Here is a 27,258-nt window from a genome sequence, read left to right as displayed (position 1 = left end):
AGGTGGTCGGCGACAACCTGGGCTTCCATGCTTCCTCGGCTATAACGAGAGCTTCTCAGTGAACAATGTATGTTGACGGTACCGCATCCACAAATAGGCCTTGTGGGAACAGACCCAAGATGACACAGCACTCTTGTGAAGCACTGAGAACAAGCATGACATGGAACTAGGGAACTCTCCTATGAGACTGGCCTGAAAATAGTTTCCTCAACCAGCTTCACAGTTATCATGTGGTTGAACACATGGTACCTGATATCATGCATGACATTCTCCAGGGGTTGGGTTGGGGGGGTATAACATTAATGGCATTTGGCAGACGCTCTCATCCAGAGCTACAAACAGTTGATTAGATTGATTAGACTAAGCAGGAGACAATCCCCCCTGGAGCAATGAAGGGTTAAGGACCTTGCTCAAGGGCCCAACGGCTGTGTGGATCTTATTGTGGCTACACCGGGGATCGAGCTGCCGACCTTGTGGGTCCCAGTCATGTATCTTAACCACTATGCTAGAGGCCGCTGTAGTTTCATATACAGGGTATATGAGGCTAAACTTGTCCTGCAGTCTCCAATTGAAGAGAAGTTGATAACAGCAGACATACTAAATGACCGCCTCACAAGCTTTGACTATGGATTTGCAGATTCCCACAATGCACCCTGAAAGATCACCAAAGAAGAGCTTCAGTAACCAGTGCCTCACAGATGTGGTGTCTGTGGAAGTATCTCCCACTAATGTTCAGCGACATCCTAGAGGGCATCTCCCACTGGGAGTAACACTACTCCTGTTACTCTCAATAGTGGAGCTGGTCTTCTTACCATCCCTTACTGAGAAGGGATGACGACTTAGAAAGGGAAAGCAGGGCTTGTCTCAGGCTGTTTTCAGCAGGGGAGGAGAACCACTGACCCGGACTGGGGATGTTGTTGGGCGGTGGAAAGAGCACTTCGAGGAGCTCCTGAACCCAAACAACACGTCCTCTGTGGAAGAGGCAGAGCCCAAAGACTCGGGGGAATCTGCACCTATATCCCTGGCGGAAGTTGCTGAGGTAGTCAAAAAGCTTCTCACTGGCAAGTCGCTGGGTGTGGATGAGATTCACCCTGAGATGCTGAAGGCTCTTGACATTGTTGGGCTGTTTTGGCTGATCCGCCTCTTCAGTGTCGCGTGGAGGTCAAGCACGTTTCCAGTGGGTGTTGGACTCCGCCAAGGTTGCCCCTTGTCACCGGTCCTGTTTGTGATATTCATGGACAGGATTCTCAAGGCGCAGCCGAGGTGAGGAGAGTGTCCGGTTTGGTGACCTCAGAATTGCGTCTCTTTTTGCGGTCAACGTGGTTCTGCTGGATTCATCAGACTGTGACCTTCAGCACGCGGCTTGCAGCCAAGTGTGAAGCGGCCGGGATGAGAGTCAGCACCTCCAAGTCCGAGGCCATGGTTCTCTGCCGAAAAACGGTGGATTGCTCCCTTCCAGGAATGAGCCACTGCCCCAAGTGAAGGAGTTCAACTATCTTGGGGTCTTGTTCACGAGTGAGGGTAGAAGGGAGCGTGATATTGACAGGGGGATCGGTGCAGCTTCAGCAGTAATGCGGGTGTTGCACCGGACCGTCGTGGTGAAGACGGAGCTGAGCTGGAAGCAAAGCTCTCAATTTACCGGTCGATCAACGTCCCAACCCTCACCTATGGTCACAAGCTTTGGGTAGTGACCGAAAGAACGAGATCGCGGATACAAGCGGCCGAAATGAGCTTCCTCCGTAGGGTGGCTGGGCTCAGCCTTAGAGATAGGGTGTGGAGCTTGGACATCTGGAGGGAGCTCGGAGTAGAGCCGCTGCTCCTTCGTGTCGAAAGGAGCCAATTGAGGTGGTTCGGGCATCTGATCAGGATGCCTCCCGGGTGCTTCCCTTTGGACAACCTGTGCCCTCGACCCTATCCCCTCTTCTCTCCTCCAGACAATCACACCTGACATCCTCCCAGTTGTCACCTCCCTCGTGAACTCCTGTCTTCTGGCTGTTTTCCATCACCCTGCTGCTAAAAAAGCCTACCCTGGACCCCTCTATCATCCCGGTATCTCTTCTTCCTTTTCTATCTAAAACAATCGAACGAGCTGCCCCTATCAGTCTGGCTTCAGACCTGGGCACTCGACAGAGACAGCACTCCTCTCCATCAGTGAATCACTCCAGGCCGCACGCGCAACCTCCCTCGCCTCTGTCCTCATTCTCCTAGATCTCTCTGCTGCCTTCGACACTGTGGATCACTCCATCCTCCTGTCCTCCCTGTCAGCAACGGGGATCTGCGGCACAGCCCTGAACTGGATTGAGTCCTACCTCTCTGGACGCTCCTTCCAGGTTGCCTGGGCTGGTACAGTATTGATACCTCAGCCCCTTCCCTAGGGCTCAGTCCTAAACCTGCTTCTTTCCTCCCTTTACACTCGTTCCCTTGGTCCTGTTATCACTGCTCATGGTCTATCCTATCACTGCTACGCTGATGAAACCCAACTCTTCATCTCATTCCCACCATCTGACACACAGGTTTCAGCCCACATCTCTGCTTGCCTGAGTGACATCCAGAGCTGGATGGACAACCACCATCTAAAGCCCAACCCAGGTAAGACTGAAATGATCTTACCTCTCCCCATCTGGATCTCTCCATTTCCCTAGGGGATACCTCACTGATGCCATCACCCTGTGCAAGGAACCTTGGCGTGGTGATGGACAGCAGACTGTCCTTCTACGAGAACATTGCAGCGGTGACCCGGTCATGCGGGTTCTTCCTATACAACATCTGGAGAATCTGCACCTTTCTCACCCCACTACTCGACCCAACTCCTGGTCCAAGCGACAGTTTTGTCCTGCCTGGACTACTGCAACTCACTGCTGGCTGGCTTCCCAGCATCCGCCATCAGACCCCTCCAACTTATCCAGAATGCAGCAGCTCGTCTGGTCTTCAACCTTCCCAAACACTTGCATTTGCATACAAATTTGCATGTATTACGATTTAAGAAATAAGAAAAAAAAAAAAAATTAAAAAAAAAAATTGGATGATCAAATAGGCCCTGGTCCTTATCTTTGTTGTGCAGGTAGCAGTTGAAATTGTACTTCCCTCTAGGGTCTTTCAGCGCACTTATCCTTGGTTATGGGTATGCACTTTGTACTTTGTTGTACGTTGCTCTGGATTAGAGCGTCTGCCAAAAGCCATTAATGTAATGTAATGCAACAATGGTCTTTTAACAATGTTTTAACACAAAAATCTTACCTATTCTACCTTTAATAAACTCAGCCAAAAGCTGCTTTGTCTGCAATACAACTCAAGGATCAGGTCCACTATGGTTCTGGAATGACTGGCAAGCGCATCACACAAGAGTAGATACAGATAAATTTAGAAAAAAAAAATTTTTAGTTAAAAAAAAATAAAAAAATAAAAAACACGTTTCTGTTCTTACCTTGTCAGAATAATGACGGAACAACAACAAAATGTTAACATCTTACATTTAAGTAATGTCTTTTATGTTCATTTCAGTCCAACATCTCGTACTGAAACTCAGCTAGGAGCCTCCATCACTGAGCAGTTCCCGTGCCTCAAAGATGAGAGGGGACAAGGCTATGCTTTGTCTTTCACAGAATTATCAACCATGCATTGATTATCAGTTGTTTATTTTTAAGAAGCTTTTTTTAGACTAACCCATTACATAACAGTAACCGAAGAAGGTACCCCAGTGAAAATTGCCTAATCTCAGAGGTTCCTTTTATTTCTAAGTCATCAGCATCGTCCTGCTCTCGGTTTCCTAGAGGAATGCCTGAGAACCTGGAGGAAGCGCATGCCTGGCAGACACAGCCCCTACCCTCGAGGAGCAGCCACTGCAACAGAGGCCAGGCCAAGCGGGAGTCCTGATCTACCTGGTAAGTTTTGAGAGACTGAATTTCAAAACTTCGTAAACACGAGACTTGTTAATCAGCATAAGACTTGGCTCTCATAGCATAGTTGATATCTACTCCCTTTCCAATCATCTAAACCAGAGAAATAAAGAGCTTGTTTACAATTCTGTGATTGCAAACCATTTTTCTACCCGACACGTCCCTTTGAGCAAACAATTAAACAACCTTATTCTCCAAACAATGTGTATTCGTTAACACTGCAAAAATAAATGTAATGTAGGTCTATGAAGAAACAATAACCAAGCGCATTGAATTGTAGTTTGTTATCGTAGAATGTGATATCAATCGTAATTGTACTGAAGACAGGATCCTTATCATCACAGTTTGTTTAATTCCCAATGTGACAATAAATTCAGGAAATTATCTTGCAGCACTGAACTGGAAGTGATGACACGTTCCCTTCTCAATGCCCTTCTTACAAAGACGGCTTGTTCATCAACAAGAAGCTCACTTACAACAGCTGAGCTAAATTCTGTTGTCTTTAAACCTGGTGTTGTGCAGCTTTGTGCTTAAGACACTGTTGTCCCAGCAACAAGCCCATCTAAATTCTGAAATCCCTCTTATGAATCCCGAACGTCCTGACTTTTCCAAAACATCAACAATCTAATCAAGCTAACCAAGTTCGCGACGTGTATGAAATAGGGCTCAGAAAACACAGGGTTAGCGCTTAGGTTAGCTCGCCAACTTTTTTCATAGTACACCCAAAGAGCTTAAAAGAGAGAAAGGTTCCAGCAAAATGAATGGGAGGGGATGCCATCAAAATTGCACTGTGATGACCCCGCTAAATAACAGTTAAATGCAGCACTCAACTTCATTATTCGACCGTATCACCGTTTAAGCTGCTTTTCATAAAAGTTACATTCATTGTCATACGAAGGACAAAGTTTATTCATGCTAGTACATACAGCACAATGCATATTGGCAATCTTCTCTGACCAGATACAACTTGTAGTTCAGCCTGACTTGTCTATTATCAAAATCCATTTAAAGTATTCACAAATCAGCTGGGACTTTGGACTTATAATGCGGGAAATGTGAGTGTCCAGCGAAAATACTGACCTGGCCATCTTTCAGAATTCTGACGGTTTCAGAATCCGCTCTACAAATACTATCCCCCCCATTCACTTCCAGGGTTACGTTAGCGTATGTTAGCTTCAAATCGACAGCGTGGTTGCCAGTCTTTCTCTGTTGGTTGTTATGAGGCGGAAGAAGCACATCAGCTTTAGGAAAGCCCAATTTTCTTGACATTTATTTATAGATGTAATTAGCCAAAGTGTCTGTAGTTATTGCTAAATAACACAACGTTAATCACTTGCTTTACTGTTATAGGTAGCTAGCTAATGAGATAGCTGGACAGACAGACGGATAATAATAACAAACGGTAGCTATAGACTGACTATTGTTTGATTGGATAACTGACTGATCGAATGACATTGTTCACTAGCTAACTTGATATTTAATGTAATATATAGGCAAGTTATTGTTGACGGATTAATTTCACTTCCATAACAGACTGTTGTCATAATGTCAGACTAAAAATCATGGTGTCACTGAATTACATTTTCCTTCATCTTTCTCAGCGGACAGAGACAGGAAAGAGGATTGTGGAACTCAAATGCATTCTCTTTTACTTTATTGTCAAGTTTTAGGGTGCACATGTCCTTGACTGCCATCGCTTCAAGAAGGTGAAGAATGAGGCACCAGAGCTGAAGTCCATGACGCATGTTTCAGAATGGTACATGGTCAGTGAGTGAAATCATTGATGAATCCCTCACATTTGCACGCACGCACGCACGCACGCACGCACGCACGCACGCACGCACACACACACACACACACAAGGGCTGCACGATGTGAGGAAAACATGCAATATGAAATAACATTGTTGAACATTGCAATGACGATATGACTAGCGATAAATAAACAAATATTGAAGTGTGCAGTTCTAATGTCTTTCTGCTTAGGTACACTGCTAACATAGACCCGAGAAAAAAGGATATGCCAACTGAATTGATTTTATTAATTTTTTATTACAGGTACAATAGGTAAGATTTTTGTGTTAAAACATTCTAACAAGACCATTGTCATTGAAAAAGGCTCACTGACATGTTGACTCACTGCCTGTGTTTATAGTCCTTAAATTTGTGTTTCAAAATATACAGTTGACAGCCTGACATTCTGTACCAAAACATTGTATTACTGTACAATAATTCAAGCTCATTGGTTGAAAATTTGTTCTAATTGCCATCGCCTATGGCGTTTCAACATCAGCGCGTTTACAGACAAGGGGGAAGGAAAAACAGTGTTGTGGTTTGAAGGTGTTTGTTGCTGCTATTCCTCTCTTGACCGTTAGAAGTCCGAAATTACCTATTGTACCTTTAAGTACAATATTTCCAACATGCTTCCATAGAACAAGTTGCACATGAACAGCCAATAAATATAAGAGAACATCAATTTAAGTGAATATGATTCATCACAGTTGAAGCAGATTTTTGTGATGAGTTTCTTACATGTTTATATCTCAATGACAATAAATATACAATATACCATGCAGCCCTAACATCCATCCATACATCCACACACACACAAACACCCATAAACCCATAAATATACACACGCGCGCACACACACACACGCACACACACGCACGCACACGCACGCACACGCACGCACACGCACGCACACGCACGCACACGCACGCACACGCACGCACACGCACACACACGCACACACACGCCATTTCTAGTGAGAACTTTAGATTCTAGGTGTGGACCTCTGCTAGGTTTGAGCAGTGGCAAAGTCCCCCAAGAGCAACAGGTACCGCCTTACCCTGACAGACTACTTCACCAAGTGGATCAAGCCAGGACCTTCAGAAAGACAGCCAATGTGAAGGAGGCTTGGTATGTCACTTTGCTAATATGATCCGTAAGAAAAGTCACAGAAGTATTATCATTTTGGCACCACACAGGCCTTGACATTTTCTTCAAACATGGTTTGCGTGAAATTATCCTCACCACCAGGGCAGTGAGTTCAAGGAGGAGGTAACCTTATATTTGTTCAGATGCACATTTATTTGGTCATAGAGTTTGCAGAAATGGGCTTAATTATATAAAGTGGTAGGTAAAAGGGTGGGATGGCAGTGGAGGGGTGGTTAAATTTGCTTTAGTCTTACCTACCTTTGGTTTTCTTTCAAACCACAGATAGCCTAATACCTTTGGCCTGTTCTGTATGTTTTGACATAATCACATTTTAATGCAGTAGTAGCTGCTGAGCTGAAAATTAAGGTAGACAAAAACTTTCCTTGATTAACAGGAAAGCAATGAATTGCCAAAATACTCAATATCAGATATATCCAGTTCTCATAAATTACACTATTAACCAAGTAATACAATTATTTTTATTTGCATCATCAAATTGTGCATATTATGTAAAATTGTGGATACATGTAAACCAGGTCTGTCCAAACATATGTGCTTAGCGATTCTGTGTATTTCCCCACATTCTTGAGGAGCACTGTGGCGACGAGGTGTGAGGACCATATATGGAACACTTGTCATGGAGCCGTTTTTGGTGCTCTTTAGCTCTTTCATGATAATGTAGTTCAATGGAATGCAAGCTTCTGAAAAGGGCACTGCAGTCCCCCTACTGTTGGAACCCGCAAGCATGTCTGATCACTGTGGATTAGTACGATAACAAATGCCACCTGGTGGTGGTTGTGCCAACTGTGGAATTACTGTGGTAAAAAACAACAAATCTCTCGCTGCCTGGCAGATCTCAGGAGGCAGAGAAGCGCCAAATGAAAGACAAAACCATCGTCAATTAAGCCCAGTCTGGATTTTTCACACATTTCATACTGTATTTTGATTTATTTTTATGTATTTTTAAATTTATTTTATTTTAAAGACAAAAAAAAAAAAAAGACTTAAAAACCTTGAAGTAAGAGATTAATCTTTCCCTTTTAATATTTATTTTCTTTGAGAGTTAATTTTCAGACATATTTCCTTTTTTATTAGTCTGTCTGTTCAGATGAAATAAAATGTAAGATTCCCTTCATTACTGGCCTAAATTATTTCTGGTGCTTAACCCTTATTGTTGGTGGTTTTAATACCCCAGAATGCAGGAAATTACTTTTAAGGTGCAAAAGCTCCATTGTCCTCCATAACCCCAAAAACCGACCATTCTTGAAATATTCTGGAGAGAACCCTGATGTGTGCACATGTGTGTATGTGTGTGTAGCACATCTATGTGCATGCATGTGTGTGGGTCACCTGCAGGTTCTTCTTGCGGTGGAAGACAATGCTCTTAGCCTTGACCTTACGGTCCTTGATGTCCACCTTGTTGCCACAGAGCACAATGGGAATATTCTCACACACGCGCACCAGGTCACGATGCCAGTTGGGTACGTTCTTGTATGTTACCCTTGAGGTGACATCGAACATGATGATTGCACACTGAGCTAGTGGCAGAGAGAGGAGAGGAGAGAGTTGCAGATCATTATGCAATAACCACACGTGTTTCACTGCACAACAAAACAACTGACTGAATGATTGATTCACTGACCCTGTATGTAGTAGCCATCTCTCAACCCTCCAAATTTCTCCTGGCCAGCTGTGTCCCACACGTTGAACTTGATGGCCCCTCGGTTTGTGTGAAAGAGCAGGGGATGTACTTCCACACCCAGGGTGGCTGACTCAGGAGGGGCAAGGGGAGTTAAAAAGGCCAAGATTGGCCAGACAGGGAGCTCACACATACATACACACACATGCACATATGCCTACCCACATTTGAGAAAACACTACCGACAGCAAGCAGTGGTTACATTGCGCTACAGAATGATCAGCCCCAGTGTCTCTGAGGATCTCAGTTCTCACTGGCTTCATCATTGTTCTCTCAACAACAAAACCCTTGTCTAATTGATGAGATCCCTAATAAAGTCATTTCCTACCAAACTTTTGCTTTGATATTTACGGTAAGATTCTGATTCAAATACAGCATTTATTTACTTATTGAGGGGATGCATTTACTTTCATTTCAAATGTAATACAGATGAATATTTAATAATATTTTTAGATAAATACATTTGGCTACCTGTTCTCCCCTAAAACAGACAACACAAACAGCAAGACAAAATAAAGTATATAGTTCATGTACAGCAAATGTTTGCAGTGAAGAACAACTAAAGTTAAAAGCCCAGTTCCATAACCATTACACTACACTACACTGGATATAAGATTCATAAGCATGAAGAGGGTCAGGAAGATATGGCCACTCACCAACATATTTCTTCTCAAACTCTCCTGTTAAGTGCCTCTTCACAAAGGTGGTTTTCCCTGTGCCTCCATCACCCACCAATACCAGCTGAGGAGAGAGTTCAGAGTGTAACAGGTGAACAGATGCTATTGTAAAGCTCAGAGGCCATCCCCTATAATGTTTTATTATTAAGCCTGTTCACTTTTCTTCACAGTTAGTGTCTTTTCATATTTCATACACCGTGAATAATATGCTTAGGCTGCTGCAAGCAGGTGCGAATGGAATGTTCTAACTGCATCACAGTCCCCATAGCAAATGCACATTACTAAAGAGTTGTTTCAAATGGCATTTCCCTTGCTATGTGGTGAAGTTGAAGGTGCTATAAAAATATGTATCAAAACACACAGTGTCCAAATAAATCACAAGTTAAGGATGTAACAATGGTTCTATGAATTCTGGATGACTGACAGAAGCAGTCTAAACCACTGGATATTCCACCACATGCCATGCGCAAGTCGATTGACGTATACCAACAAAGTCACGATTGACGTCGACTGTGTAACATGCTCTATTAAAAGCCCAGAATGCCCCCGGCTTCTGCCCTATAGATTCTTCTCTCCGAAGATTTCGAGCGACAGAACTCTGGCAGCCATCCAGAATTCATAGAACCAAGGAAGCAGCACAAGCCTTCAGAAGTCCAGAGATAAGGCTGGCAGAATTGCAGCCCCCACAGCATGTGGAGCAGCAGTGTTTTTAGACCTTATAGCATCTGGGGAACATGCACGGCGGCCAGGTAGTCAAGTCGTGTCACCCAGTGGAGCCCCTTTGGAGATGGCCCAGGATGTTCAAATACTCCTATGGAGTGATCCTTCACAACCCTTGCTCTTATACATTTGAGAGATCACATCCATTTTTCAATGGAAAAGTCTATTTGGAGGCCCTATCCATATCCACCATAGCAGAGGGAGGGCTGGTCAGCATTCTGTAGGCCAAAAGTTGTATTGATGCAACACGAGTGCTTAATTGGCATGATAAACCATTGAATCCTTTGTGCTATATAAAGGAGGAGGGTAGCGAGTTGCTATCTCAATAACCTGATTGACATGGCTAGCCGATAAAACCTCAGGAAGGAATGCTGGGTGGGGCCAGAGTGTCACTCCTGAACCCACTGGAATCCACCTAACCACATTGGGTTCCCCGATAAGGCATGGGGTTTGGCGACACGTTTAGTAGTGGTAATAGCAGGGGGAAAATCAAACCTGGGTGATAACAATTTGAGATCCATCATTGACAGGGCCCAGCGGTAGACAGAAAATGAAGTACCAGAAGTAAATCCTGCTCTTGTTGGGAACCTTTTAGAATTCGGCTTGTGGGGTTATGCACCTTTATGTGCCTTAATGTGCCAGGTCGAAGCTTACCACACCCCATCTAGCAAGGTCTGGAGGAAGCGCAGCAACACTGGGAGTGAGCAGTGATAAAGAAGAGACCATTTCTGATGAAGGCACCATTCAGAGAACAGTCTCTATCAACAAACATAGAGCAACCTAGTTGGGAGCTCTCGCGTTAATTTAGTTTGGGCAACAGACCTGTCACAGTCACTCCAGAGGGTGTCTGGCTCTCCAAGGGCCATGACTGCAGCTGTACGCAGCAAGGATATAGGTACCACACTTGCAAGGGAGCTGCCATGGCATCTCATCGTGGCCTTCCTGGCCAGCTCAAAGCCACTGGCAAATACTCCTTGTGTTGCTACTATTAATGGGCTTGGTGGGAATGCATAGATGGTTTCTGGTAACATATGTGCCAGTGAGCCCTGCTCTTTACCTGCTAAAGAGAAGGGATCCCGCAGGGAATCAGATGAATACCACCAATATTACTTTTTACTGGGAGTGAACTTCATCTATTGTATGGTCCCGTGTGGGGGCGCAGACTAGCCAATCGTCCAAATATGGGAGGACTTCAAGCACCTTGTAATGAGGACAGGGCTGTTCCCATGTACCTGGTGGACACCCAGGGAGCTTGGGTGTGCCGGAATGGCAGTAGCGTGAACCGAGAGGTGAGACCCTGAGGGCGAATGTAGGAACAGCCGGTGCGCTCTCACCACTGGGATGTGAAATCTACGTACAACATGGATCATTCCTTTTCTTAAATGGCCTGGAGAAAAATTGCTGTATTCAATAGGAGGAAAGAGAGAACTTTTAAGGAAAAGGTTCAGCCTTCTTAGATCCAGGATTGCCATATTTCCTGGGACAAACCACTAGGAGACTGTGAAATTGTATTTTTCAAGTGGTACAATAAAGACGCAGGCTGGCAGGTGAAAGCCCTCCCAGGCCATGAACAAGTTATAACAAGAGCGCTTATAGCAAGAGCGCTAACAGCAGCGAACCCCTTGACAGAGCTGGAAGCGATTTCACTAATGGCAGTGAGCAAGTGGTAGAATACACACGTGGGCTGGCAGGGCGAAAGCCCTCCTGGGCCACAAACAGGTTATAGCAAGAGTGCTATAGTAACAAACCACTTGAACTAATGGTAGTTGGCAAGTAGCACTATACGAACGTGGGCTCACAGAGCGAAAGCACAGCTAGGCCACAAACAGGCGCAAGAAACAAATTAGAAAGCTAGCTTTCTACACGGTCGGCGTCAGGCTAGGCAGCAGTAGAGGCTGTATGCAGACTGAACCGACCAAAACACAGGTGCTGGTAGGTAGCTACGTAGCTGCAATGACTGTAACCAGACTGAAGAGGTGAGGAACATCTGCACTCCAGTCAGAATTCATTAGATATTTCTGCTTGATGACTGAGTGAGAACACTCTTCGAGACCAAAAAGCAGGGAATGGATAGTTTCACAGCCACTGGTAATATCAATGTTACAACATAGCGCACCGGCAGAGTGGAAGCACTCCTAGGCCATGAGTAGGAAGAGTGGTTACACTCACAGTAATACAATTATCAGAAAAATGATCTGTCAAACCACAGGTTTACAGAGCGGAGGCACTCCTGGGACGTGTGAACAGTAAAGCAAGCTAAATAGCATGGCCTTCAACTGAGCAAACGAAATCGCAAACAATTCCGTTTTTAAACAATAAGTGATTATCAATAACCAGATTCTACCATGGCCTGACACTCATGGCCGTGAAACAACGATAGCAAGGTCTTGAAATTGAGAGAATGAAAGCGGGAAACATAATGAAACTAGGGGCAGTCCGTTAATTACAACGATGGTAACTAATATCAAAAGCAGAATTTGGCCACAGGCTGATAACACTTAGCCCAGAGCACTTTGCTTGAAAACTAGTCAGCTACTAGCTAACAAACATATAGCCTAGAGCAGAAACACTGCGAACGACATTTGTCGGAAGATTTCTGGAACCAAGCTAGAATATCGAGTAGATTCCAATGAGGGTAATTATCAATAGCATAATTACACCGTGGGCTGATAGAGCGAACACTCTTGACCGTGAACAAGGACTTGGACCAGGAAGGATAACGAAACTGGGAACAGTTTGTCAATTACAATGATGTGTATGTAACATAATATCAACAGTAGAATTCCGATCGCAGTAGGATAAAGCGAAAAACACTTTAAGCTGCGGAGCACTTGGCTTCAAAACTAGTCAGCTAATAGCTAACTAACATATAGCCTAGAGGAGTAACCCTGCTAACAACACTCGTCAGAAGAATCGAACCGAGCCAGAATATTGAAGAGGGAGATAACCCGGAGACGATTCTCAACCTAATGTAAGTAGTAAGCAAGGCAACCGGCTAGCTAAAAGGTATATACTTACCTGCTTGTGCTAGCCGGAGCAAGCTAGGGCGTAAGCCCATCTCCGCTTCGTTGTCCAGAACAACCATTAGCGGGAGAATGGACAAGGGCAGGGGCTCACAGCCTCCGGAGGGAGAAGAAAAGGCAGCTCTGACAGCATTCATGAAGCTTCAGGCGAAGTTATTCAACGTAATTCTAGTGGCAGCCCTTGTCCATGACCTGCAAGTGGAAACCACGAGTAATGAAAAAGGGCAGGTGGTGGGGCGTCCTGGGCTTTAAATAGGGAGACGTTACACAGCCCAGGTCACCCCATGTCTCACGTGACTTTGTTGGCCTGCGCATGGCGTGAGGTGGAATATCCAGTAGTTTAGCCCATCTCTGGAGGGCTGGAAGAACTTAATGGAACCACACAATCCATATAAAGAAAATGTTAGGGTTTTTTTGTTTGTGTTTTTTGCTTCATCACGGCCCCCTTGTAGCCAGAACAAATCCAAGTCCTCAGCAGAGATGCCTTTCACTTCATTGGAGCTAACCAGCCAATCAGAACAGAGGTTCACTGATATCAACTTAAAACCACACAAATACCTTCTTATGTAAATAAGTACCTAAAATAAAACACTGGAAAGGGACCTTTAAGCAATAACTCATGACAGGCAGTGGTATATTGGGATTTTATCACAGCGAGCTCACTGCATGTATAAAGAGTGCTGACATTTCTCGAAGGTGAAACCAAAATGATAAAAATACCCTCTCTCGGAATCTGCACGTCAAGGACATGTGCACCATTTGATTACAATTCTATAATTGTAGAGTACAGAGCTAACAAAAAAAATATGACTTCGGTTGGTGTGCGAGTGTGTGTTTGAATGGGTGAATGAGAACATCAAATTGTACAGCACTTTTATTATTAGGCCTATTCAACAAAATCGAAGAATAGACTCATACATTTCAAATAGTTAATAATTAGGGGTGTGAACGGTTAAACGGTTAACCGAAACTGATTTGTAACCGGTTACAAAAAATTGATAACCGATATTTTCTTTCTGAAGGTGAAATTGCAAGCTCAGTTTAAAATAAATGTACGTTCATCACGTATTATTGCGGTTCTAAACAAGTGATTGACTAGCTTCAGTAGTTCGAGCAAGCAATCTGGCCATTTCAAGGGGCTTAAAATACAAACACCATAGGGAATCGATTATTACAGCTGTCAAATGATTTCAGAAGCTGTTAGTTAACTTATGGCTTATTGTAACATTATGTCATTTCTTAAGGTTCACAGAAGATCCGTGTTTATTCGTTGTCACGTGAAACTACCGGTAAACTGAACGTAGTTTCTACTATGCTGTATCCACATAAAAATGAACAAAGCAATACATCACTGTTGCACAAAATATTACAATACGCTGTTTACATTCAATCTACAAGCTACAGTCGTACAAGCAAGCAATCTGTGGCCATTTCAGAGGGTTAAGAATGCAATCACTACATGGAATTGAATGCTTCAGTAATATAGTTGTCAAATAATTTCTGTGTGTTTTAAATCTGTAGCTGTTAGTTCACTTTTTCTATGGCGTTTATTCATCCGTGTTTATTCATTGACACACGAATTCTGTATCTACATAAAAATAAAGCAATATAGTATCATTGGGCTATTTATCCATCGGATATTGAAAGCAGAAATTCCCTGCTTTCAGCGAAAAATTTACATATTAATCTCACCACCACGATTGTCCCACGCCACATAAAATGCATTGCCATATAAAATGTCAGTTTACCGTAACATAAGCAATTACCTTTGTGGTTTTATGGATTGCAAGATGGTCGCTGTGGTGTGAGTCCTGCAACAAGCTCCAGTCTGCTGGCTCAAAATATTCGTCTTTTAACAAGAACAACCCGGTAGGCTTACAAATGGATCAAATGGATCAAAACCCAATCTCCCTCCAAACCATTCTGGAGGGGATGCACCAAATGAAAATCGAAATGATTTCCCATATGGACTTAAAACACGATACCATCAAGGCCAGCCTCAATAAAATTGAGGGTTCTCTTGCCACACTGGGTGAGCATGTCGATGAACTTGAGCAGAGAGTTGGTTCTTATGAGGATAATCTACAGGACCTGACGCAACGCATTAAACAGCTTGAAAAAGACAATGCTCACCTGAAAGAACGAGCCGAGGACGCTGAGAACAGAAGCCGGGCCTCCAACCTACACTTTATCTCTGTCCCCGAGAAGTCCGAGGGTAAGGATACCCTCGGCTTCATGAAGCGTCTGATCCCGCAGCTCCTGGGCGAGGTGAATTTCCCTACTCCTCCGGTCATTGAGCGTTGCCATCGTTCTCCAACCTTCCTCAAGCAAAACTACAAAGCCGGACCAACACCAATTCTGGTGAAGTTTCTCCATTTCCAGGAGAAGTTGAAGATCATGAAGCTCTCCCGGGAAAAGAAGGAGCTTGTGTACAACGGAACACGAGTCCACATCTACCTGGACTTCAGCGCAGGACTAGTCCAGAAACGCCGACAGTTTGACCCACTTAAGAGGCTACGATACCTGGGGCCTCATTTATAAACGTTGCGTAGGCACAAAAGAATGCGTACGCCACTTTCTAAGCAAACTTTGGCATTTATAAAAAACGAACTTGACGGAAAAATGTGCGGTCCTCCACGGAAACTCTGACCCATGCGTACGCACATTAACTGGAGAAATGAGAAACCGTGCCTTTAATGCTCATGACGTAAGACCAGGAAAACGGGAAGTGAAACAGGATGTAAAAAGGTATAAAGATTTGCCGGGAGTTGTGGCTGGGTATGGCTGCTGTAAGGATGTGCGTCGTCCCTGTTATACTTATTAAAGTGTTGTATTGTTGAATCTCGCTATACGGGTTCTCTCCCTTCCTAAGTGCAACACAACGTTTGGCGACGAGAGAAGTCGAAAATGATACAGAACAGATACCACTGTGTAAAATAAATCGAAATTGATTGTTGTTGATTGTACTCTTAAAGGGTTCTAATTTTCTGCATGTTTACACTAGGACTCGGAACTATACTGTCCTCTCAGGTCCTCTTTGCACTTGTTCTTGTGTTTAATTTGCACTTTGTACGTCGCTCTGGATAAGAGCGTCTGCTAAATGCCATGCAATGTAATGTAATGTAATGCAATGTAATGAAATATTATCTCTCACGTATCATATACGAAGAGTTAATTTGCAAAAACGGACAAAAGCCTCTCTTACAACGAATAAACAAACAGCTGTTTGATTGATGCTCCCTGGAGTGCCCAAAAAATATGATTTAGGATGATAAATATAAACGGAGATATATAATATATAATCCCTCAAATATGTAGACGAATTGTTAAACAATACTTCATGTTATTAAATGTATTCTCATAAATAATATGGTGAACAGTCGGACAAATTGCGCTGCACTGATGCCGTTTACAATGCGTCTGTCGGGCAGATACGAGCAGTTTCATATATTGTTATCATATTCATATATTATGTTTTATAATGCGTTTATTGTTATAAATTTTTGTTCGTTTTATCTCTTAATTTTGTAACTGTGTTTTCAATGGTGCTAGACAAATAACGTGTATTATTATTATTATTATTATTATTATTAATAATAATAATTTAGAGTTGATTGTGATTTATAAAGGAAAACTGGCGTGGGACGTGCGTATGCACTGTTTTATAAATCAGAATATTTTTTTGCGTACGCACGTCCTAGGTTTCATGCTTACGCAACTTTTTGACGTGAATCCTAAGCACAGTTTTATAAATGAGGCCCCTGGATTGTACTTACGCAATGATCTTTCCCTGCACGCTGAAAGTGGTCCGCGACGGTAAGACCAAACTGTTTCGCTCCCCTGAAGAGGTTGAGGTTTTTCTAGCCGAGTTCTCCGTTGATTCTCCATAATATCCATGTAGTGCTATAGCCTACCGATACTGACAATATTATTTTTTCTCTCTCTCTCTCTCTCTCTTTTCTCTTCCTACCCTTGTCTTCTCTCGTCTCATTTGTACTTTTTGGATTGACTGAAATTTCGACTGCTCCTCCTTGTAATGCCAAGAACTACAAACAACTTGTAATAGTCTATGTTGCATGTTGTTGATCACAGGCCGGTTAACTTTTGCTGCCATAGCTACTATACCGAGCCTGCACATGGAGCCTGTTTGTTTGCCATAAAGCAGTTGCAGCTGCCGCAAAACGTAGGCTTAATGTAAAAGGACTGAAGTAAAAACAAATGGGGAAGTGAAGAAGCCAGTGGCCTTCCTATTGCCGCACGCATCCGTTTCATGGCCCTAGTGTTGGCATTTCAGGCTGCTAAGGGGACTGCCCCACCTTACATACAATCCCTGATCACTCCCTACTCCCCAGCTAGACCACTCCGGTCTGCCAGCTCTGGTCGCCTTACGGTTCCCTCTCTACGTGCACCTGGCGGTCGAGCTGCACGTTCACGCTTGTTTTCCGTTCTGGTTCCTCAGTGGTGGAATGACTTGCCTACCACTGTCAGAACAGCAGAATCCCTCCCCCTATTTCGACGCAGACTCAAAACCCACCTTTTCAAACTCTACCTTAGTCCTCCCTCCTGATTTCCCCTGCCCCTCCTTTCTGATATCCCTATCCTTGTCTAACCCCCCCAAAAAAAAAAAAAAAAAAAAATGCACTTATGATGACAACTATGTTTAGAACAGCATTTCATGTGTATTTTGCTAGTTTCTGGATGTGATGCTTGGACTTATGGTAGAACCTATGCACTTGTAAGTCGCTTTGGATTAAAAGCGTCTGCCAAATGACTAAAATGTAAATGTAAAGAAAAATAATGAGTAGCTGTTAATTTATCTTAGTTATGAAGACTCAAATATTAAAACTTGTCAGAATAATATAAAAATATGAAGGCATCCGAAGTTTATCCTGGAATGTTCTGGATGATGGATGCACAGGCCATGTTCTATTATTATTATTATTATTATTATTATCTTATTTAATTCATAATTTATCTATTTCCTTTGGCCTATATTATCTCTCAAAGGTCTTGGACCCTTTTTGTTCATGAGCTATGCAGACTGAGCTGTTTGTTCTTATGTTGCCACTTGATTTGTTCTGTCCTTTTTTGTCCTGTGTGTGTGTGTGTGTGTGTATGTGGTGCGTGCTATGGCCCTTCTGCCTTCCTCTCCCAGACCCTTCCCTTCCCCCATCCGCTATCACTCAACCCCCTTGATCGATAATTGATACAGCTAAAGGTCTAAAAATCATGCACTTGAATATAAGGAGCCTTAATTCGAGTCTGGGTTGCTCAGCACAAACCTGATGTACTTACTTTTTCAGAAATATGGTTGCACAGCAAGATATGTGACAATGAGATCAAACTTGATAATTATATGTTATTTAGAACAGACAGGGGTACAAGAGGAGGAGGTGTGACTATATATGTTTCCCTGCACTTTGTATCTGAACTTACCATTCCAAGTAATCCCGTCATTTTTTGAATGTCTTTTTGTTAAGTTAAAACTCCATGAAAATAAACATCTCACCATTGGTAGCATCTATAGACCTCCACCTGTCCAACCCAACTCAACTAAATGTATATTATCTACCCTCACCTCACTTGAACATCCAGGTGAAACGATTATCATGGGCGACTTCAACAGCAACTGGCTTGACCGCTCTTCATCAAATGATAAAACCCTGTTCAAAAGTGTAAACCTGACCCAGTTGATCAATGAGCCTACCAGAGTCCACACCAGATCTAAGTCTTTATTAGACTGGATCCTTGTTACGCATCCTGACAGAATTAAAAACTCTGGTGTTTTATCTGACTGCTTTAGTGATCACTCAGCTATCTTCTGTGTATGGAAGATTAAATCTCTCAGTCTTCCTCCAAAATGCATTAGAGTTAGGCAATGCAAAAACATTCACTTCGATAATTTCACACATGATTTGATTTCAATAAACTGGGACAGGTTTTCACTTATACCTTATGTTGAAGATGCCTGGAATTATTTACATTCTGAACTCGCTAGAGTCATTGATAAACATGCCCCCTGGAGGGAAATCAGGGTCAAGGGTAAACACTTACCCTGGATCAGCTCTGACCTGATTAGTCTCTTTAAACAGCGGGATAAAGCTTGGAGGATCTCCAGAGAAACCAAGGATCCTGCTGACTGGGACAAATATAGATCTCTAAGGAACATATGTACAACAAAAACACACAATGCTAAATCAGACTTCTACAAAATGATGATGATATGCATAACCCTAAACGGTTCTGGAAAACTATGAACAATATTCTCAATAAATCAAACAAAAATACCAGCACCCAGATTCGGTTCAACAACAACATTATCCACGATCCCTCCACTATCTCAAATGTTTTTAATCAGCATTTTTCCTCTATAGGTAGCTCTTGTGTATTTGATCCACCCATGGCATGTGATTCTTCTAGTAGCTCTACCTGTACAAGTTCATTTTCCTTTCGAAAGATTCTACCTGTCGAAGTCCAATGTGCAATCAATGCACTAAAAGATGACTGTGGAACTGGACCAGATGGTATTGAGACTATCCACTCTGTGACTTATTTAACCTCTCATTATCAACCTATGCCCTCCCTTCCACCTGGAAATGTGCCATAGTTACTCCACTTCATGAACTGTATTCCATTGGTGTCTCCCAGACTCCTCTACTATGGTTTAACTCATATCTTCACAATAGACGCCAGTGTGTCACTCTCAGTGGAAGTCAATCCGATTACTTAATTGTCGAGAAGGGAGTACCACAAGGCTCATCATTAGGTCCACTCCTTTTCCTTCCTAAAATCTGCTCTGACTGTCAAGTACAACTATATGCCGACGACACTGCAATTTACACATACACATTTACACTGCAATTTACACAGTAAATAAAATAAAATTAAATAGCTGTGGAATTTATCAGTAGATTAGCATTGATTTGATATTGCTTGTGAGCAATTGTAGGCGATTTAAATAGGCGTGTCAGAGCGACGCTAGCGTATATTAGACTCGCGAAAGTTGTCCTTAGTTAGTAAGTGCATCATTCTGACCAGGTGTTTAGTATCGCTGCGGACTTTCCTCTAGACGCAGTAACGTTGATTTTTAAATTGCTCATTTGAACAGCAAGGGTTAGGGCTTGAGCCAGTTTGTTTGTATATTACCTGTTAATCACTTCTACTGGTTGCATACCTGTAGAGTGATTGAACATTTGTCTTAAATAGCTTAAATAGCTGTGGAATTTATCAGTAGATTAGCATTGATTTGATATTGCTTGTGAGCAATTGTAGGCGATTTAAATAGGCGTGTCAGAGCGACGCTAGCGTATATTAGACTCGCGAAAGTTGTCCTTAGTTAGTAAGTGCATCATTCTGACCAGGTGTTTAGTATCGCTGCGGACTTTCCTCTAGACGCGGTAACGTTGATTTTTAAATTGCTCATTTGAACAGCAAGGGTTAGGGCTTGAGCCAGTTTGTTTGTATATTACTTGTTAATCACTTCTACTAGTTGCATACCTGTAGAGTGATTGAACGTTTGTCTTAAATAGCTTAAATAGCTGTGGAATTTATCAGTAGATTAGCTTTGATTTGATATTGCTTGTGAGCAATTGTAGGCGATTTAAATAGGCGTGTCAGAGCGACGCTAGCGCATATTAGACTCCCTGCGTATGCCTCCCTCCAGTCCCTACAATTCCTTGCCCTCACAGAGACCTGGATCACACCTGACAACACCGCCACTCCCGCTGCCCTCTCATCCTCCTTCTCGCACACTCCCCGGCCTTCCGGCCATGGCAGTGGTACTGGTCTTTTAATTTCCCCCTCGTGGAAATTCTCTGTTCTCCCCCTCTCTGAACTGTCCATATCCACTTTTGAATTCCATTCTGTTGCAGTATCCTACCCTACTAACCTTTTCATTGCAGTTATCTACCATCCTCCAGGGCCCCTGGGAAACTTCCTTGATGAGCTAGACACCCTTCTCAGCTCCTTCCCTGAGGATGGCACCCCACTGATTCTCCTTGGAGACTTCAACATCCACCTAGAAGCCTCCCAGGCTGCTGCCTTCCTACCGCTAATCCACCCCTTCCACCTCTCCCTGCAACACTCTCCTCCAACCCACAAGGTGGGCAATGTCCTAGATCTTGTCTTTGTGAGGAACTGCTCATGCTCCGATTTCACGGTTACCCCTCTGCATACATCTGATCACCACTTCATCTCATTCTCCCTCCCTCTTCCTCCCCATCCTCCTCCCCCTCCTCCCACCCACACTTCCTCAGCCCGCCGTAACCTCCGCTCCCTCTCACCCTCTTCCTTTGCCAGCACCGTCACCGCCTCACTCCCCCCTCTCGAATCCTTCTCCAAACTCCCCGCTGACTCTGCATCTGCCACCCTCCTTTCATCTCTCTCCTCCGCCTTTGACTCTCTCTGTCCCCCTGTCTCAAAGCCGCCTCGCACATCCCCTCCCAGTCCTTGGATATCTGACACCCTCCGTACCTCCACGGCCAGCCTCCGCGCAGCTGAGAGGAAGTGGGGGAAATCCAGAGACGCTTCAGACCTCACGACTTACCAGTCTCTCCTGGCGGCATTCTCTTCCGATGTCACTGCCGCCAAAGCAAAATACTATCAAACACAAATTCAGAACTCCGCTTCTAACCCCCGGAAACTGTTCTCCATTTTCTCCTCTCTCCTCAACGCACCGCCTCCTCCTCCTCAGTCCTCCTTCGCTGCTGATGACTTTGCTGATTTCTTCGATGAGAAGGTCAGTCATCCGCAGATCCTTTACAACCACCGCCCCCCTCACTGTGCCCTTCCCCCCCTCTAGGCCCATCCCTTCCTTTTCCACTTTCTCCCCCCTTACAGACTCTGATGTTTCTTAACTCCTGCTCTGCCACCGCCCTACAACCTGTGCCCTTGACCCTATCCCCTCTTCTCTTCTCCAAACTATCACACCTGACATTCTCCCATTTGTCACCTCCCTTGTCAACTCCTCCCTGTCTTCCGGCTGTTTTCCGGCATCCTCCAAGAGGGCCCACATCACTCCGCTGCTAAAAAAGCCTACCCTGAATCCCTCCATCATCCAGAACTACCGCCCGGTATCTCTTCTTCCTTTCCTTTCTAAAACTATAGAACGAGCCGCTTCTACTCAACTTTCTTCCTTCTTTTCTAACAACAACCTGCTAGACCCCCATCAGTCTGGCTTCAGATCGGGCCACTCGACAGAGACTGCGCTCCTCTCCGTCAGTGAGTCGCTCCATGCCGCACGAGCAGCCTCCCTCTCCTCTGTCCTCATTCTTCTAGAACTCTCTGCTGCCTTCGACACTGTGGATCACTCCATCCTCCTGTCCGCCCTGTCAGCAACAGGCATTTGAGGCACAGCCCTGGACTGGATTGAGTCCTACCTCTCTGGTCGCTCCTTCCAGGTTGCCTGGGCTGGTTCGGTATCGACACCTCGGCCACAGGAGTTCCCCAGGGCTCAGTCCTAGGCCCGCTTCTTTTTTCTCGTTACACTCGCTCCCTTGGCCCTGTTTTCACTGCACATGGGCTATCCTACCACTGCTAGGCGGACGATACCCAACTCTTCGTCTCGTTCCCGCCGTCTGATAAGCAGGTTTCAGCCCGTATCTCTGCTTGCCTGAGGGACATCCAGAGCTGGATGGACAACCACCATCTAAAGCTCAACCCAGGCAAGACTGAAACGATATTCATCCCTGCTAAAACCTCTCCCCATCTGGATCTCTCCATTTCCCTCGGGGATACCACACTCACGCCGTCACCCAGTGCAAGGAACCTCGGCGTGGTGATGGACACCAGACTGTCCCTCTCCGAGAACATTGCAGCGGTGACCCGGTCTTGCAGGTTCTTCCTATACAACATACGGAGAATCCGCCCCTTTCTCACCCCCTACTCGACCCAGCTCCTGGTCCAAGCGATGGTTCTGTCCCCCCTGGACTACTGCAATTCCCTCTTGGCTGGCCTCCCACCGTCCACCATCAGACCCCTCCAACTCATCCAGAATGCAGCAGCTCGTCTGGTCTTCAACCTTCCCAAATACTCACACGTCACCCCCCTGCTTACTTCCCTCCAGTGGCCGCCTGTCATGGCTCGCATCAAATTCAAAACATTGGTGCTAGCCTTCCAAGCAGTTAAAGGGTCTTCCCAAGCTTATCTACAAAAAATCATCAGACCCTACACCCCTGCCAGACCTCTTCGTTCAGCCTCACCAGGCCACTTGGCACCTCCCCCTCTCCGAACCTCCACCTCACGCTCACGACTACCGTCTGTTCTGGCTCCACGGTGGTGGAACGAACTCCCCGTTGAGGTCAGAACTGTAGAATCTCTCCCCACCTTCAAGCGCAAGCTGAAGACACACCTCTTCAAGCAGCACCTCCCCCCATCCCTCCCTACCTCCCTGTGAACCTTAATTGTTGTCTCTGTGACTTGCTTTGTGTATTGGTATTTTTAGTTGGCTAGGTAAGCAGTGTTTGGATAATTAACTTTGGTCACTTTTGCTCTGTTTGTTAGTTTGTTTGTTCTCAAAAAAATACATAAATAAATAAAATATTGGCCCTCGTCCTTATCTTTGTTGTACAGGTAGCAGTTGAAATTGTACTTCCCTCTAGGGTCTTTCAGCGAACTTATCCCTGGTTATGGGTATGCACTTTGTTGTACGTCGCTCTGGATAAGAGCGTCTGCCAAATGCCAATAATGTAATCTAGCACTAACAGATCTGCAATTGAGAGATCCTTGCAACGTGAGTTTGCCTCTGTTCAGAAGTGGTTCTCACTCAACAAACTACTGCTCAACAAAAGGAAGTCATGTAGTATGTTGCTTGGTACCAGACACGGTCTGAGTGATGCCTCAGACCTGACTATTTCTTTTAATGATGGATCAACTCTTGAACATGTGACTTCTTATAAATACCTTGGACTTTGGATCGACCCAGTGCTTTCTTTTAAACAACATATTGAGACTATCACTAACAAACTAAGTCGCAATTTGGGCATACTGTATCGCTCCATAAATTGCTTTACTTTTCAGATGAGAAAAATAATCATTACACAGTTGTTCTTGCCAATATTGGATTATGCTGACATTGTTTATCAGAACACCTTCGAAACACATCTTCAACCCCTTAATGTTATTTACAATAGCCTCTGTCGATTTATTCTAAGGTGTCCCTAGCAAACTCATCATTGCTCTATGTATGAAACTCTGAACTGGTTACCCCTCAATGCTCAAAGACATTACCATTGGCTCCAATGCATTTTCAAATGCATCCACTTTAACTATCCCTCTTACCTAAAGCATTATCTAGTACCACACATATCCTCATACTCTCTTAGACATATACAGCAACCTTTCTTCTCTGTTCCCAAAACCAAGAAAGAAATTGGCAGACGCGCCTTCAAATTCAAAGCTCCCTCCGACTGGAACAATCTACCCGTCAACATCAGAACAATTATCTCACTAAGTATATTTAAGAACTCATTATTACCCTTTCTTAAAACGTCATGTTGCTGCTTCTAATGCTACTGTCTTCCTGCTCCTTTACCATTGCATCACTGTATTTGCTTGTTGGTTATTTTGTTACTATTATTATTATCATCATTATTACCATTATTATTATTATTATTACTACTACTGTCATTGTCATCAACACATTCTGTTGTACCTACCTCCTACTTATTTTGTGTGGGTATTGCGGGTTTATGGGAACGATGCGCGGGCTGGATCGGTAAATGAGAGCCTCTGTGTATGTATGATGTACGTGACTGTGTTTGTTGTACTGTACTATTGTATTGTTTTGTGTTGGACCCCCTCGAAAACGAGATGGCTCATCTCTAGGGGTTATCCATTAATAAATTAATAAATGGACGACTAATTGCAAGGTGTTCATAAAGCTGAACGGGTCACCGGAGGAGGCGAGAGTGCGGAGTATAAGACATCGAGGAATTGGAAAAGTACCAGTGACTCCTGAGCAAACGCATTAAGGTAATGAAAAAACTGTGGCTTCAGTGTGACTGACTTTGAACTGTGATAGTCTGAACTAATGATTATGGATTCTCATGAAGAGACTGATTGCTTAAACTGGATAACAGCTGGAAATGAGATGGACAAAAATGATTGTGATGGCTTGAACTTTAAAACATTTAAATTCACTGAACATAAGTGGAATGATTTTGAACAAGATATTCACCCTGAAAATAATTTCTTTAACAATCTAAACAATAACTGTGGTTATTATTCAGAAGGTCAATATAACATGAACATAAAATCAGATCATGGAATGTCAATTATTCATTTTAATAGCAGAAGTTTATATGCAAACTTTCACAACATCAAAGAATATTTAACTCATCTAAACAAAACATTCAGTGTGATAGCCATATCTGAGACCTGGATCAGTGCTGAAAAAGGTGTGGATTTTGACTTGAATGGATATGAACTGAACTACATAAATAGGGAGAACAAAAAAGGAGGAGGGGTGGCCCTGTATGTTGATGGAAGATTAAATTATAAAGTAGTGGAAAACTGGATGATGATTGATGATGTGATGGTGTATTACTGTAGAAATCTGCTTGGAAAAAAGAAAAATGTAATTGTAAGTTGTGTATACAGATCACCTGGTTCTATCATTGAAATATTTAAGAATAGTATGGAAAGAATGTTTGAACTGAAAAATCTGAAGATTATGTTTATTTGTGGAGATTTTAATTTAGATCTCTTAAATCCCAACAACCACAAACTGACTGATGAATTTATCGATGTAATGTTCAGTATGAGTTTAGTTCCAGTAATCACCAAACCAAGCAGAATAACATCTCACTGCGCCACTCTAATAGACAACATATTCACAAACATTATGGACAATAGCATAATGAGCGGATTACTATTGAATGACATCAGTGATCATTTGCCAGTTTTTGTAATGTATGATTGTGATGGTGTGAAATAGTGATGATAACATGATTAGATATAGGAGAGCAAGAACAGAAGAATCTATAAATAATTTTAGAAATGAATTACTAACACAAAACTGGAAAAATGTGTATGAAGAAAATGATACTGATAAAGCTTATGAAACATTCCTGATGTTTAAATCATTATATGATAAACACTGTCTTTTAAAAGAATATAACAAGAAGCAAAAATATATAGACAGGCCATGGATGACAAAGGGCCTACATAATGCATGGAAAAAAAAAGAATACCTTATATAGAGAATTCATAAAATCTAGAACTATAGAAGCAGAAAATAAATACAAATTATATAAAAATAAGTTAACTAATATTATGAGGATATCTAAGAAGGATTATTATAATACAATATTAGATAGTAATAAAAATAATATTAAGGGCATGTGGAATGTTTTAAATAATATTATTAGGAATAAATCAACAAATATAAGTTACCCTCAATATTTTAGGGATAATGATAAGACTAAGCGATCGGAATGATGTGGCTACAGGGTTCAACAACTTTTTTGTAAGTGTGGGACCGAAACTGGCAGAAGAAATCAAAAATCCACAGCCAGAAGAGGGAGGGGGAAAGGTTGAGGATTTCTTAGATAGCAATCCAAGCTCAATGTTTTTGAAAGCTGTTACTGAAAAGGAGATTATTGACACTGTTAGCAAATGTAAGAATAAAAGGTCTACAGACTGGAATAACATTGATATGGCTGTAATCAAGAAAGTAATTGAAGCCATTGCAAAACCCTTCACTTATATTTGTAATTTGTCTTTCAAAACAGGTGTGTTTCCAGGTAAAATGAAAACTGCTAAAGTTATTCCACTATACAAAGATGGAAACAGAAATCAATTCACTAATTACAGGCTTTACTCTCTCAGTTCTCTAAAATATTGGAAAAACTCTTTGCTAGCAGGTTGGATAATTTCATCGAGAAGCATAAATTGTTAGCTGATTGATACAATAGATCATCCCTTATTAATCAATAAACTGGAAAAGTATGGTATCAGAGGGGTTGTACTCAACTGGATGAAAAGCTACATAGGTAACAGACATCAATTTGTACAGATCGACGACAAGAAATCAACATTTTTTATTTGTGGAGTGCCACAGGGTTAGTATTGGGTCCCAAATTATTTATATTATACATAAATGACATATGTAAGGTGTCAAGAATCTTAAAATTTGTATTATTTGCGGATGACACCAATATTTTCTGTTCTGGGGAAAATCTGCAGCAGCTTTTGGAGGTGGTCACAGTAGAAATGAGTAAACTAAAAACTTGGTTTGACTTGAATAAATTATCATTAAATCTGAACAAAACCAAACTTATGTTGTTTGGACACCGTAAAATAAAC

The 27,258-nt window shown here is 43.0% G+C and overlaps 1 protein-coding gene across 1 annotated transcript in view; it reads right to left on the bottom strand.

The window, feature by feature from the left end:
* Window positions 1–27,258, bottom strand: part of ran (RAN, member RAS oncogene family) — a 54,907-nt gene that overhangs the window by 6,175 nt on the left and 21,474 nt on the right. Inside the window, exons 3-5 of the mRNA XM_061252066.1 lie at window positions 9,191–9,275; window positions 8,478–8,603; window positions 8,186–8,373 (exon numbers count right to left, since the gene is read on the bottom strand). Coding sequence (XP_061108050.1) covers window positions 8,186–8,373; window positions 8,478–8,603; window positions 9,191–9,275 — 399 coding nt within the window. The remainder of the gene's footprint in view (window positions 1–8,185; window positions 8,374–8,477; window positions 8,604–9,190; window positions 9,276–27,258) is intronic.

Source organism: Conger conger, chromosome 8 (genome assembly GCF_963514075.1).
Source record: "Conger conger chromosome 8, fConCon1.1, whole genome shotgun sequence".
Taxonomy (NCBI): Eukaryota; Metazoa; Chordata; class Actinopteri; order Anguilliformes; family Congridae; genus Conger; species Conger conger.
Note: the sequence above shows the minus strand (reverse complement) of the source record. Positions and strands in the feature narration are given on the sequence as shown.